General features: G+C 33.0%; 1 protein-coding gene across 16 annotated transcripts in view; it reads left to right on the top strand.

Moving 5' to 3' along the window:
* The first annotated feature begins 1734 nt into the window (after nt 1-1734).
* Nucleotides 1735-14073, top strand: part of LOC132717962 (uncharacterized) — a 33549-nt gene continuing 21210 nt past the window's right edge. For 7 of the 16 annotated variants that reach the window (XM_060701573.1, XM_060701571.1, XM_060701569.1 and 4 more), the window contains exons 1-4: nt 3521-5098; nt 10289-10324; nt 12414-12510; nt 13152-13221. In XM_060701573.1, coding sequence (XP_060557556.1) covers nt 4982-5098; nt 10289-10324; nt 12414-12510; nt 13152-13221 — 320 coding nt within the window. In that variant the 5' untranslated portion in view covers nt 3521-4981. Of the gene's footprint in view, nt 2517-3519; nt 5099-10288; nt 10325-12413; nt 12511-13151; nt 13222-14073 lie in introns of those variants that run through there. The other 9 variants (XM_060701566.1, XM_060701568.1, XM_060701560.1 and 6 more) reach the window with 3 other exon arrangements.

Genomic DNA, 14073 nt, shown 5'->3' with positions numbered 1-14073 from the left:
GTTTGTTTATTTTTACTTTCAAATTTATTGAATACGGGAGATTTGTTGCTATAACATCAGTTCGAAGGTTGCAAAATAACAAATTTGTGCTGTAAAAATATCAATTATAAATATAAGAAAAGTTTTATGGTATAAATACGTACTTGTTCATTTTACATAATAATTATGTTAAAATTAATAAAAAGAGTTTGAAATCATCTCCAATATGTTGTCAATAAAGCCTCTAGATAGTCACGAAATGCCAGGATATCGCTTCTCCTTTCAAAAATTTTCACGGGGGAGCATGCCCCCGAACCCACCTAGTTAAGGAGTACATTTCAAAATAGCTCAGTTACGCCCCTGAACGTTTCTGTTTTCCATTTCCATGTATTGACTTACTGTTACAACAAAACATTGCTCCAAACAAGTCTAGACTAAAACCCTTTTGGGCTATTTAAATAAAATTTTCTATAGCTCAACTGAAATTTAAAAGCCTAAAAAATTGGTTGTGGTCATAATTCATAATAAACAAACGGATATATGCATTATTAACAAGAACAACATCACACCGTATTACCGGAGGCAGTGATGGCAGATCACTGCAGTGATGGCAGATAGCTGAAATTTACCGCTCGGTACAGGTAGGTTATAAATTTGGTTGGTATTATTATATTACACAAATACGACCCATTTCATTGCTATGAAACTATTGTCCATTGACTGTAGATACTATTAGGTAATTTTGACTTGTTTTTCCTGTTTTTAGACTATTTTGAGCAGGTTAAAAAGTGACAGCTTCGGAAAAATCCATGAAAATGTCTGTTTTATGTTCAAAATAACTCTAGTTTTAACTAAATGGCAGGAGTTCGTGTTATTAATATAGACATTCATCCATTGGGGTCACGCAAGCCAAATATCTATCCCGTGAGTCTTTTCTTGAAAGTTTTACAGACGTTCAATCTGGTCCGGTCGAAGAAAAAATGCTGCCGTTGTAGGCAGATAAATATTTTAAATGCTGCCGTCGATGGCAAAAAATACCATGAAAGTGGCTAACATTCTGACAGAAAATCAAGGTCAATCTTTTATCAATTCCTCTATTCTTTGCGCCCTTTTAGTCGGAATTGAGACGTTAAACTATCATTTCTAATCTTTTCTCAAGATAGAAAAGTTATAAATGCGGTATGTGCATCGAAAAAGATTTTTAGCAACACGCAGATACAATACAAAATGTGATGATTCAGTACGACCAAATTGCACTATAAATACAGCAATTAAGATGAAGAAATACATTTTTCTATGTTCATATGTGTGCTTGATCTGTTGTGTCTGTCAGTTACATGCATACAATACCATATGTATCTTAAGTCCAGCAGCGTATAATTCACTGCCTTTTCAAGACATAAGCTTAAGACACACCTGATTTGACCATACGGCTTGAACCCACTACCATCCCCACCTCGATAAATTATCAGTTTAATGGATATCTGTAGAAACATGTTGTTTATAATGTAATTAAAGCTTATTAACTATAACAATTAGCACATTATTAATTATTGTTCAATATTACTTATACAATTATACGAACAACAAATAAGCAAACAGAAATCACTTTATTTCATATTTGCACTAAATACGACATAATAATTATATTTTGTTAAAATATACATTACATATGTACATGTATATATTTTAACCTATGATGCATAGTTTTATACATACTTGAAACAAATTATGATTTTTCGTACATCATATTTTGACTCCATTTTTAAAATTTTAACCAATATATATAACACATAGAAGAAAATTCATTAAGGTACTTAAATAAAATATTATATCAAAAGAAATTGAGAAATATACAGTATATATCAATTGAAATTTTTATAATTAATATGTATCATTTGTAATATTGACATCTTGAAAAAACATTTTATCAAGTATTTCTCGACCTCGCCTGTTATATCACCAACGGCAATTTGACACTTTCATTGTTTTCCCTTCTTTATCTAACTGGTCAGCAGTTTTCGATAATCCTTCTTTGTTTAACTGGTCAGCAGTTTCCTATATATTCTATATCGTCAGCTAATTCGTCAGCAGTTTAGTATCGCCCCTGTTTTTATTGTATTTTTGGGACTTTTTAAAATGTCAATTTATTGACCAACTTGTAAGCCCGGGCCTACATGGCCTTATAGTAGCTACGGCACTGAAAATATGGTCGTGTACATGTTGATCAGGAGATTTTTTTCACCCAGTCCCAGAAGAATATCTTTTCACATCATGCAAAAATAATAACATTCATTTAAACGTATAAAAGCTGGGTGTAAAGACGATTTGACTGTCATTTTTAAGTTATGATTTTAGAACTTAAATAGAATTATAGTTATTAAGCGTTGTAATGAGGTGCGATGGTTCGTGAACTTGTTAATCACTTGTCCAAAATTCAGCACAGGTGACGCAGTGGTTAGTGGGTAAAATCTAATTTTAGAATAGGCCAAGCGGTAGACAAGATGGCGACGAGTTCTACCTACGGGAAACGCATGGTGAGCAAATATTTTATTTGATATAGTATATACCTATTGTTATTATTAAGAATAACAACATCTACATGTTAAAAAATCCCCGCAATTGCTTGTGGAATGTCAGAGATTCGCTGGTATATGGGTATATGATGACGTCAGGCATGGCTTTCTTGGCGCCCAAATTTTAACGGCAACATTTTTCATTTTTGAAACGTTTGAAATAGACATTAAAATATTACTATATACGGAGGTTGAAATTAATATACTTAAAGTGACATTATGCTCATATTTTCATAGTCAAGTTGAGCTGAATTTGCTTTATATTTCTAAAGATTGACTGTCAAAATGATGGTGTTTGACCAACAGTTGATATTGGAAAATGTTTAGGATGAAATTATAAATCTACCTAAAATTTTAAAAGACTGTCCCACTCTTTTTATAAACTAAGCGTTATACGTAAATTCTAACGGATATTTACAGAAATTTCATTTGGATCTGTGTGTTATTTATTTTTTATGTGAAGTTAATTATTAAATTAAAAGGGATTATGACAAAATGAAAACATATTTTGATCTTCACCCATTTACTCACTATATACCCTTGGATGTGCATAACGTCACTAGAAGAAACATGCATTTTTGTTGATTAAAAAGTGACTGACAAGCAATGAACAAAGAAAATACTAAATGAAGCATTTCGGGCCGTCTGCGGTTTCCGGTTTTGGTGGTCCCGAACCAGTATATGAATGGGTAGTTCTGAAGTTATGTTTGCGAAATCAGTGTATTGTAAAACAATATATCACAATCAAGATGCCCTTATGTTTAATTATATGTCAATAACAGGCTGGTGAAAATGGCCGAATTATCTTATAATGACAAAGAATCATATTTCTAGAAAAATGATGAAGATATTTCTTTTAAACTTTGTTTATTGAGCATGATATAGATGACATAAACGGAAAGAAAATATTTGGTAATTGTCACTTTTGTGAGAATTATTTCCCCTTTTTATGTTTATATAATACATAATTTTCCAAGTCCTTAAAAAATATGTTACATGTAAAAAGTATAAAACAAAATAAGTTAAATAACTTCTTTATGAATCAATTTATTGCGCCAACACCTGTCAACATTCATTTCATACATTTTTCAAAAAAAACTTCAAAGTATACTGGCATGCGAGCAGTTCCCGTACAAAAATCGTATTTACTTAAACATTATTTTTTATTACGCTCACTCCCCAAAATTTGAATGTTACACATCACTATTCGGCTCGTCACACAAATCATGGAAATTCCATCATGTTCTAAACATAGAATAACCCTTAGTTATGAGGCCTCATATGGGGTACCGAAATTATCCATTATTTTGTATGAAGAGAAGTAGTTCCCGTACATAAAATTTAACCCATTATAATTATACAATTTTGTTATATCGGACCTATTTTTCAATTATAATTGTTGAACAGACCATTTTCTAAGAGATGAATAGATGTAATTCAGGAAATAGAGCGTAGACTAAACGCTGGTATCTATTACCCGGTACCGTTACCCCAACGCATTCTCATACAATGGCATGCTTGAATGCATGATATTTTACGCATCAAAGCCATAAAATTATTTAATATAGTAATATTGATCAAAATTCTGATAATTAAACTAGTTTTCATCACATTGCCTACTTACCTGTAAACAGGTGGTATTAGTGGAAAACCCTTTAACATGCCTCACGTGTAAGTATTTTAGCGCATGCGCGCAAGGACGGAATCCCCCAGAGAAAACAAGGTCACGTTTTGACAAAGCACAGGTGAAAGTGATTTAAAATGAGACTTTTATACGTACTGCCGAACTGACACTTAGATTTTGTCTCTTTTATGCATCTGCTTGATTTGAAATGAATTTTTGAAGATTGCAAGTAAAAATCAAGCGTTTAAATGAAAAATACGGGTACTGCTTCTGTACGGGAACTGCTTGCATGCCAGTACTGTTCAGTGTCAAAGAATTGTCAAAGTATTTATGCCAGGAATAGAATATTAATTCCAAATACAGGGGTTTTTTTTAGGAAAAGGGGAAGACGCTGGACGCTGGTAGGGAGGGGAAAAAATATACGAAAAAAGTCAATTTGGGGAAACTTTATTATGACGTTATTTATACTATATACTTAACTACACAGTAGAGAGTTACAACTATATCTTTTTCCCCTTAAAAACTTTATCATCATGCAAAATATTCTTTGCAGTATAACATATTTTCTTAATATGTATGGTGGTGAATGGTTTTTATACTTCTATTTTTATATGAAAGTTAATACAGTATAGGTATAATAGTGTATTTGTGACACACTTTAGCTCCATATAAGTCATTTTCATAATAAGAAGTACAAAATATATTACTTTACTAAAAATAACCAAGAAAATGACAATATTTTGATAGCAACTGATTTCCAGAAATAGTACCGTTCAGTACGGGATATAGCCAAGAAAAAAAAATGGCTGCCTCCATGTTGAGACAGTACTTGCAGTTTCCTGCAATGTTTTTGGTTATTTTGGACAACAATTGGTGGTTTATCCTGCATAAAATGAAGAAAAATAATATTTTAAACCATGTAATTATTAAATCTGATCCAGTTTAAAGGAAAATAGAATTTTTTGGGGGAAAAAACTTGGCTATTTACCGAGGGGAAGACGCCGACTATCGGTGTCAATTTGTTAGTAAAAAAAAACCCTGAAATATATAGAGTAAAGTTAGTGGCGCAATAATTTTGAGCAAAGTGAAGATGTTGGACATATTTCTGTTAAGAATTTTAAATTGCAACATATTTTTTAAGGACTTCAAAAATTATATGCCATATAAACATGAAAAAGGGGAAATAGTTCTCACAAAAGTGACAGTAACCAATTATCTTCTTTCTGTTTATGTCATATATTATGCTCAATAAACAAACAAAGTTTAAAAGAAATATCTTTATTAATTTTTTTTTAAATATTATTTTTTATCTCATAAGCCCAATCGGGCATTTTCACCAGCCTGAATAATTGACATTATAGAGACTATAATTGTCACTGGGTGAGAAAAATGTGCAGCCTGACCGGGACATTCTGAAAACCATTCCGTGGCTCTACTGACTAAGCTATCCAGCAGCATACACACTTTCTCCCATAAATAGTGAACAGTTCTAGACCGTGACTTAATAAGTTAATTATCCAACATTTTTATGCCCCCACAAAGTGCATCTGTCCGTACATCTCGAAATCTTGTGAACACAACTCCTATTAAACCGGATGGCAGATTTTGCTTAAACTCCAGGGATGAAGAACCTTAATGTGTAGATGGTAGTAAAGAAAGGAATTTTCGCTGGGACCAAATTTAACAGAATTATGGCCCTTTGTTGATTTTTTCATTATATACTATGTAGAAATTTTGTGAATGCAACTCCTCTTAAACCGGATGGAAGATTTTGCTTAAACTTGCAGGGATGAACAACCTTTATGTGTAGATGGTAGTAAAGGAAGACATTTTTGCTGCAACCACATTTTACAGAATAATGGCCCTTTGTTGATTTTTAGTTTTCAACTTGTGGCACATGTAGTCTTAAAAACATTTGACCTAGAGTTATTTAAGATTGACAGAACAGTGGTGTGTGGGGGCATCCGTGTCCTATGGACACATTTCTAGTTTTTTTATACTTTTGAGCAATGAGATGTGTAATTGTTTCTTGACGAAAAAGATGACAACTTTTTTATTTGATATATATATGATCTGGTTGTCGGCATTTCTTTTATGATTCGGCAGGGACTATACAAATGTAAATATCAAAGATTGACAGATTCTTTTCAAGAGTCGACTAGTCATATTTCAGATGTCATCTAGTGTGTAAATTTTGACACAAATTATGTATATTATTGGCGACGCCGGTGAGCGGCGTCGTCTATTATGGAACGCTTTTTATTTTTGCCTATGGAAGGAGCTGTTATAATTAGCAGTTAATTTCATGTTGTGTAAATTAGTTTTATTTTGATTCGTAAAAATCAAGTAAACAAATGTGTTGTTATATTTGTATTCAATAACTTTATGTAAAAAGCATGTGCATTGTGATATTATTTTCACGAAATTGCGGGTTAAGTTTAACAGCTTGTCCCTTAGTTTTAATGACAATACTAAAACCCGGATTTCGAATATCGTTGTGGTCTAGATTGAGGCCGTATCATTTATACATTTTTCAAAATTTTCCTACAAGAAGAAAGTTCAACCTGCAATTGAGTATAAGGATAGGTAATGAAACTGTTGTAAACGATTATCCCTATTGATTTTATCCTTATTACATTTATCTGTTGCGCAGAATGGTTGTTTTTACAAAGTGTACCAGTATCCGGATGTTGAAAGCTATCCAATTTTCTGCAATTACTGCTGACACATGGCCATCTATTTTTTTTATGAATACTTTACCATTAATTTGCATGGCTTGATAAAATTGAACCTGCAACATTTCATAATTTTGCTGTTTATCGTGTTCTTTTGGGTTTCAGGTTTTCTTTATTTTAAGGGGAAGTAACTTATGTTTACTAAATTATTTGTTCTTTTCTGTCTATCTTAGGTATTACTTATAATACTATTTTTGTTGTATATAATTCACCAGTTGTAAGGTCATCAAAAGCATGTTAATGTTTATGTTAGGATTACATATTTATTTAATATAAACTGGGAATTATTAATGTTATGTGCATGTACATGTATATCTTAGACAGTAGTATATTGATATGTTGAGACTTATAATTTTTCTGCATTTAAAGAGATACAGTTATGTCATTATTATTAAAGGGATGAGACTTTCATTTAAAGTTATAAATGATAAAACATGTATTGATTGAAAATGTCCTTAAACTTGGATCAAGCAATATAATTAATAAAGTCTCAAAAAATCATATTCTGAATTCTAACATGTGCATAGTTTGAAAAGGACAGCTTCTGTCTTATCTATTTGTAATGAAGAGACACCGGTCTCAACCTCCAGGTCTCCTGAGTCAACGCGACAACAGACTGTACATAGAGTAGATTGTTACTTGCCCTTGAATAAATTTGTGCACTAAAATTTATAGTGGTGATTTGTGCCACATGAAAACCAAACATAGTACAAAAAGTAACTGGGCGCCAGATGAAAACATGAAAATACAATCTACCACAAAGTGGTTTGTTTGTTGCATTTTCATGTTTTTGCCCGGTGCCCTTGATGCAAAATACAAATCAGCCTTCATAAAATTTCTTCTTATGTTGGTCACAGGTTAATGAGTTCTGGTCAAGCTCAAAGTTTTTCTCATCCTATGACTGCATATAAGCATGAGTTCAATTTCCTATGCTCTGTAACATAAGAAATTCACGAACACAAATCGATATAGTGAGGAAATATGTTGTGGTTTAGAACTGTTTCATTATAAAGAGAAAATGTGTAGCAGGACGGATAGCTCAGTTGGTCTTCTGAAAGTCATGGGTTTGAGTCATGGTCAGGCTGTTTCAGTCAGGGTTTAGAAGTGGTTTTTCAATTGACACATGTTTGATTCATTTAACAGATTGCATTATTTGAAATGGACAAAGGCAGTATTGCATGATACTTTTAGATCTACAAAGGGCATTTGATACAGTTGAACACACTATCCTGCACATGAAGAAGTTGTTTTTCTTCTTCTTCATGAAACTTCAAGCATCTGCCATATATAATGACATTCTTACATGGTTTAAGTCTTATCTCTGATAGTAGCTGGTTGATGTGGCTGGTACTTATTCTACTACTGCTCTGAGTACCTATGCTGTCCCCCCTTATGTTCATTTTAGGTCCTCTTTTATGTCTAATATATGTCAATTACATGTCTTCAACCCTAAGCAATAAGCTTTTATTATAATGCACAGGCACGAGTATCAGACCTTGGATGAAAAAATATGGCCAGATTGATAAAAAAACCTGTGTTCATCTTAAAAGTGTCAACAACCAAAATAAAATGTAAATAATGACCCCCTTTAAAAATATACTTCAAGTTGAAAGTATATTTTTAAAGGGGATCATTATTTACATTTTTTATTTTGGTTTTTATAAACACAGTTTTTTTTTATCAATCTGGTCATCTGGTCATATTTTTTCTTCCCAGGTCCGATACTCGTGCCAGTGATTATATGCTGATGACTCAGGAATCCTTGTGTCTCATAAATTAAATCTGAAGAAATTCTTTCTTATAACATGAGTCTAAACTCTTATAAGATTGCTTAATTGACTATAAATTGCCTTTGCATCTTGGCAAGACAGAGTCTATTCTTTTTTGGTTTAAGTTTCAACTTAACCTGGCCCTAGCCTCCAGGTCACATGTAATGGTACTGCTATAAAGTACACATCTTTTGTTAAGTATTTAGGTGCAAATCTGGATCAAATTCTTTTGGCGTCGCCCTTTGATGCTTTGCATCAATGCTTTTCTTGTTTAACAATGGTAACATTATTTTTCATTTATTTATTGATGCTACTTTATGTGCGAGTGGTTTTTGACACCTTTTAGGCGACATAATTATAGGGGTTTCCTTTGTTGGCGTCGTTGTCGGCATTGGCAGGACCTGCGTCCCCTTAGGTTTGTCCGGAGCATGACTCAGTCACTATAAATCAGATTGACTCCAATCTTGGTATGCATGCTTGCAGGGTAATATTTTAGGAAAAGGGGAAGATGCTGGTATATATGTGAAAAGACAATTTGGGGAAATTATGACGTTAACAGAAACTATTTTATTCATACTAAATACTAAACTACTTAGTAGAGAGTCACAAAGTTATGTATTTTTTTCCCTTAAAAACTTTGTCATCATCAAACACTTCCATTTTTGTATGAATTCAATAAGTATAGCTGTGGCACACTTGCCTATAGAAGTCATTTTGAAATAAAAATGATCTTATTTCACTTAAAACAATAACCCAGATAATGACAACATTTTGATGGCATTTAATTTCAAGAAATAGTACCGTTCAATACGGGATATAGCCAAGAAACAAAATGTCAGCCTCCATGGTGAGAAACTACTTGCAGTTTCCTGCAAATTTGTTTTTGGTTATTTTGGACTACAATTGGTGGGTTTTATTTGCTGAAATGGAAAAAAATAATATTTTTAATCACATTAAAATTTAATCTGATCCAGTTTAACTGGAAAATAAAATTTTTGGGGAAAAAACTTAGCAATTTACCAAGGCAAAGACGCCAACTTCAGGTGTCAATTTGTTAGTAAAAAAACCCTGGCTTCTTTCAATGACCCTAAGTGCAGTGCACGAGAATCGTTACTGTTACTCTGCACTTCTAAATATTTAAGGTATTATATGCCCTTTGTTAATTTTCATACAAGGTGACACATCCCTTTTGCGGAGTTCTAGTGTGTATTTTAGCACTTTGGAATTTTAACAATTGGCCATGAATGTTGGTAACTGACAATTACATACTTTAACAATTTTTAAAAACATGTGTGCAAATATCCACTGGAGACAAATGATGTATGTGTTATTTTTACAGACGCAGGTAAATATGTGTAATGAATTAATAAATGGTCACCAGAGAGAGCGAAATGTCCCTGCAATATTTCAGTGATCCACAATGATGATAATTCCCAAAGCGCAAATTTCACCTGATCGGGTGATGAGCATAAAGTCAGAACTCTTGCAGGGATGTCACAGTGACAATCCACCAGTAGAAAATTTGCGGGGATTGGCAGAATTTGGAAAGTACTGTATACAAAAGTTGTAAATTAACAAAAAACATTTTTTTCCATTCCTTTTCAGTTGAAGGCAAGTTTGAAGCTCTCAGGATCTCTGCAGGTAATATTTTTCTGGCTGTCAATTATATACATGTGTACTTAGATCCTTTATATTAACCAGGCAATCAAATTACTGGATGAAATATATTCCTATCGAATAGGTGCTTGAACAATGAACAATCTTGTTGAAGTCCACAAGAAAATGTTTCTTGTAAAAATATCTTAGTTCTAACCATTGTTGTTTTGAAGAAGAATTTTTTTATGCCCCCGGGCATATAGTAATTGAACCGGCTGTCGGTCTGTCCGTACGAGGTTAACCTAGAACGGCAAGTTGGATTTTTGTTAAGTTCTACCTTTACCAATGGCTTCATAATTTACACACTTACTAATCCATACAAAGTATATGATCTGGGCAAGTTACATAACTATGGCTTTCATTTGCACCAAGTTATGGCCCTTTTCAGCACTTGGAAAATGAATAATGGTTAACCTAAACCGGCAAGTTGGAAATATCTTATGTTTCTCTCTGAACTAATGGCTTAATAATTTTCACACTTACTTATCAATACAATGTACATGATATTGCCAAGTTATATAAATGTGCCATCCATTTTCCCAGTAATTTCCCTTTTCATCACTTTGAAAAAAATCACCTAATTACTTAATTTATTTAATGATATATATTTCATATTTGTAAGGTGGATACCTTGAACGGTCCTCTAATTTTTTGTGGCACTAGGTGTCTCTAGGTCAAGGTCAAGGTCACTTGTGTAAAAAAATAAATCTAAAAATTAATTTTAAGTTAATGTCTTTCATGTTTATAATAGTCATACCAAGGGAGGTCCTCTTCGGTTTTTTTTAATAAGGGGTCATTTGGGTCAACTTGGTCACCAATGTCAAAAATAGATTTTTTACACTTTTACAGGTGTATTAACCTTATTCTATCGACAGATGTCTTGTATATTTTGTAGATGTACATAAAATTGAGGTATTCTCATTTATGGATGGAGGTAGGGGTCAGTTGGGTCATGGTCACCAGTGCTAAAAATAGATTTTTACTTTTTTTGCCCATACAGCCTTTATATATTGACAGATTTATTTCATATTTGGTAGGAAAATAAGTTGCATGAAATTCTTCCTTTGGGTGGAGTTACCGGGGGTCAGTTGGTCAAGGTCAAGGGTGCCAAGTACAGATTTCTACACATGATTGGTTTTCTTCCATACAAATTAGCTACTTCACTCTCTAAAGTTTAATTACTTACAACAGTGAGCGCGGGGGCATTTGTGTTTATCAAACACAGATTCTTGTTTACTTTTCACTATATATGTAATATAACAAATAAATAAATAACAATATTGTCCATGTGGCAATGTCTTGTGCAAATTATTTTTAGCTGTTAGTCTCGTGTTTCTTTTGCTGATTTTTTCAAAATTTCTGTACATGTGTAGAACTACATAATCAAATATTTTACATCATCGGCCTATATATGTATATTAAGATATAAGGCCCCCAACAGAACAAAAACATCATGCGGAATAAACAAGAACATTGCTGAAAGAAGCGACCAGATCACGGTTATCTGTTTTTGTCGCCATTTAAAAGCATCAATCCAAGTGCTAACGCTTTTTATTTCATTAAAATCCCTCAAATACTTGTTTGTTGAACATGATGTTTTTGTTTTGTTGGTGACCTTATATCTTATTTTAATATTATAGTACTGTATATAGCGGCCCATATGTGTAGAACAAGATATCTGCAATATCAGTCAGCTGTCAGGAAAAACTTACTCATTTCTTCCTTCACTTGAACTGATGTGGAGTTTGAACCTACACAAGTAGGGGACAAAATAACCATATCCCTGCTACTCATGGGCCCATATTGAAACTAGAGCTAGAAATCATGAAAGCAAACTTTCTTAAAAAATTGTCTTCATAATAGTACTGAAAATATAACCTTGAAAGACCTACAGCTTTTTGTCCATATTTCAATTTGGGCGGTGTGAACTATGTTTTAGACTTCAGAAGACCCATATTCAAACTGAAGATAAAAATCATCTAAATACAATGCATGTTTTTCTCTGCTGTTTCTAAAGAATTTTATGTCACTAATCTTATAATTAATTAATGCGAAACTTGTTTTCCTTTTCCAGAAAAAAAGATTTTCACCCGATGATGATGCAAAATTTTTTTGCAAAGCTGGAGTTGACAAAGAAGGGTTTAATGTCCGGTATATATCTGACATAAAAGGTACTTAATTGTATGCTTCTTTAAGGCACTCTGAATGAGCATACGCAAGAAATAGACAATGATTTCCCCCCCTGTATTTTTCCTATGTATCCATTTGCCCATAAAATCTCTTTGTTCACATATAAATACATATTTTCCAGTTTTAAACAATTTATCATTTTGATTTGATTAAAGAGTGAGATATATATGTTTTACAAACTTTTAAGTGGTTCTTTGTTCAAATGACCATTTTAAATACCTCCATCAATAAACCATTTATAATTAAGTTGTATTCAATAACATTTGTCTTGTGCTACCAGTGGCCATTCAAAGACAGTAAACTGATGAGCCTTTAGGATCAGTGAATGTCTGTTGTCTGCCATACGTCCACAATTTCTTGTGAATACTAGTTGTCACATTTATGACTCAATCATCAATAAACTTTGTGAGGATGCTTTTCTAGATAATTGCTCGGATGAGATTGAACATGGGTCATCTTGGAGGAAAAAATAAGGCACAGGAGCTTTAAATAGAAAAATCTTGCGAACACTCTAGTCACATTTTTGACTCAATCATCATCAAACTTTGCCTGGATGCTTGTGTAGATAAATGCTTGGAGGTATTCGAACCTGGGTCATCTCATATAATATCTTTTTTCATAGTTCCACTACAGTGCACGGTAGAGAAAACAGATGCATTATCAAGCACATCATCTATTGCCCAGGATATGAGGTATGTATCATAAGTTAGAGGTCCTCTAAATAATGTCCGAAAGGTCAAATTAAGCCCCACCCACCTGTTCACTTATTTAAATTGAAGCTTACAAATTGTTGTATAAATTAAGCAGTCAATGAATTTAAAGATTTTGAATTTACTAGCCCGAATTCCAGTTCTGAATTTATTCTACTAAATATTTAACTAAATTTTCTTAAAATTTTCACTGGCCAGAAATAATTTTCACTGGCCATGGGCCACCGGACGATGACTGATTAAGCATAAACTGGTCAAAACAATTTGGACACTAATATTACTTTAAACCAACATTTTTAGCCCGACTTTTCGATAAGAATAAGTCGAGCTATTGTAGTCACCCGAGCGTCGCCGTTTGGTCGGCGTAACCACTTATGTTAAAGTTTTTGTAATAGTTCAAATATTTTCAAAGTCCATTGACATATGGCTTTGAAACTTTGCACACTTGTTCACCATCATGACCCCAACCTGTAAACAGGAGGAGGTTACTGTATCAAGCATTTTTTTTTACTATCAAGCACTAAAAATAGTGGAGCGTTGCTCTTGTTTCCATTGCAGGGCTTCTGTAAGTGGAAGTTTGGTAGTTTTTTCCTCCTAATTAGGGTTTCAAAATTAGACAATACTCATAATTGAGCCTCGAAATTAATGGAGGAACCTTTTTACTTCAATCATCAAGTATCAATCAAATGCAGTTTTTCCTAAAAATCTGTTTGATTTCTTACAACCATGACCTGCTAGGCTCTTTATACACATGCTTGTTTTCTTGTATTACTTCTTACATGTCTTTACCTATATACTGTGACTCACAGTTTCACAGACTTTGCAGTCTGACTT

Source organism: Ruditapes philippinarum, unplaced genomic scaffold (genome assembly GCF_026571515.1).
Source record: "Ruditapes philippinarum isolate M1 unplaced genomic scaffold, ASM2657151v2 ctg3605_1_1_1_1, whole genome shotgun sequence".
Lineage (NCBI taxonomy): Eukaryota > Metazoa > Mollusca > Bivalvia > Venerida > Veneridae > Ruditapes > Ruditapes philippinarum.
The sequence above is the reverse complement of the archived record's forward strand: the minus strand, read 5'-3'. Positions and strand labels throughout refer to the sequence as shown.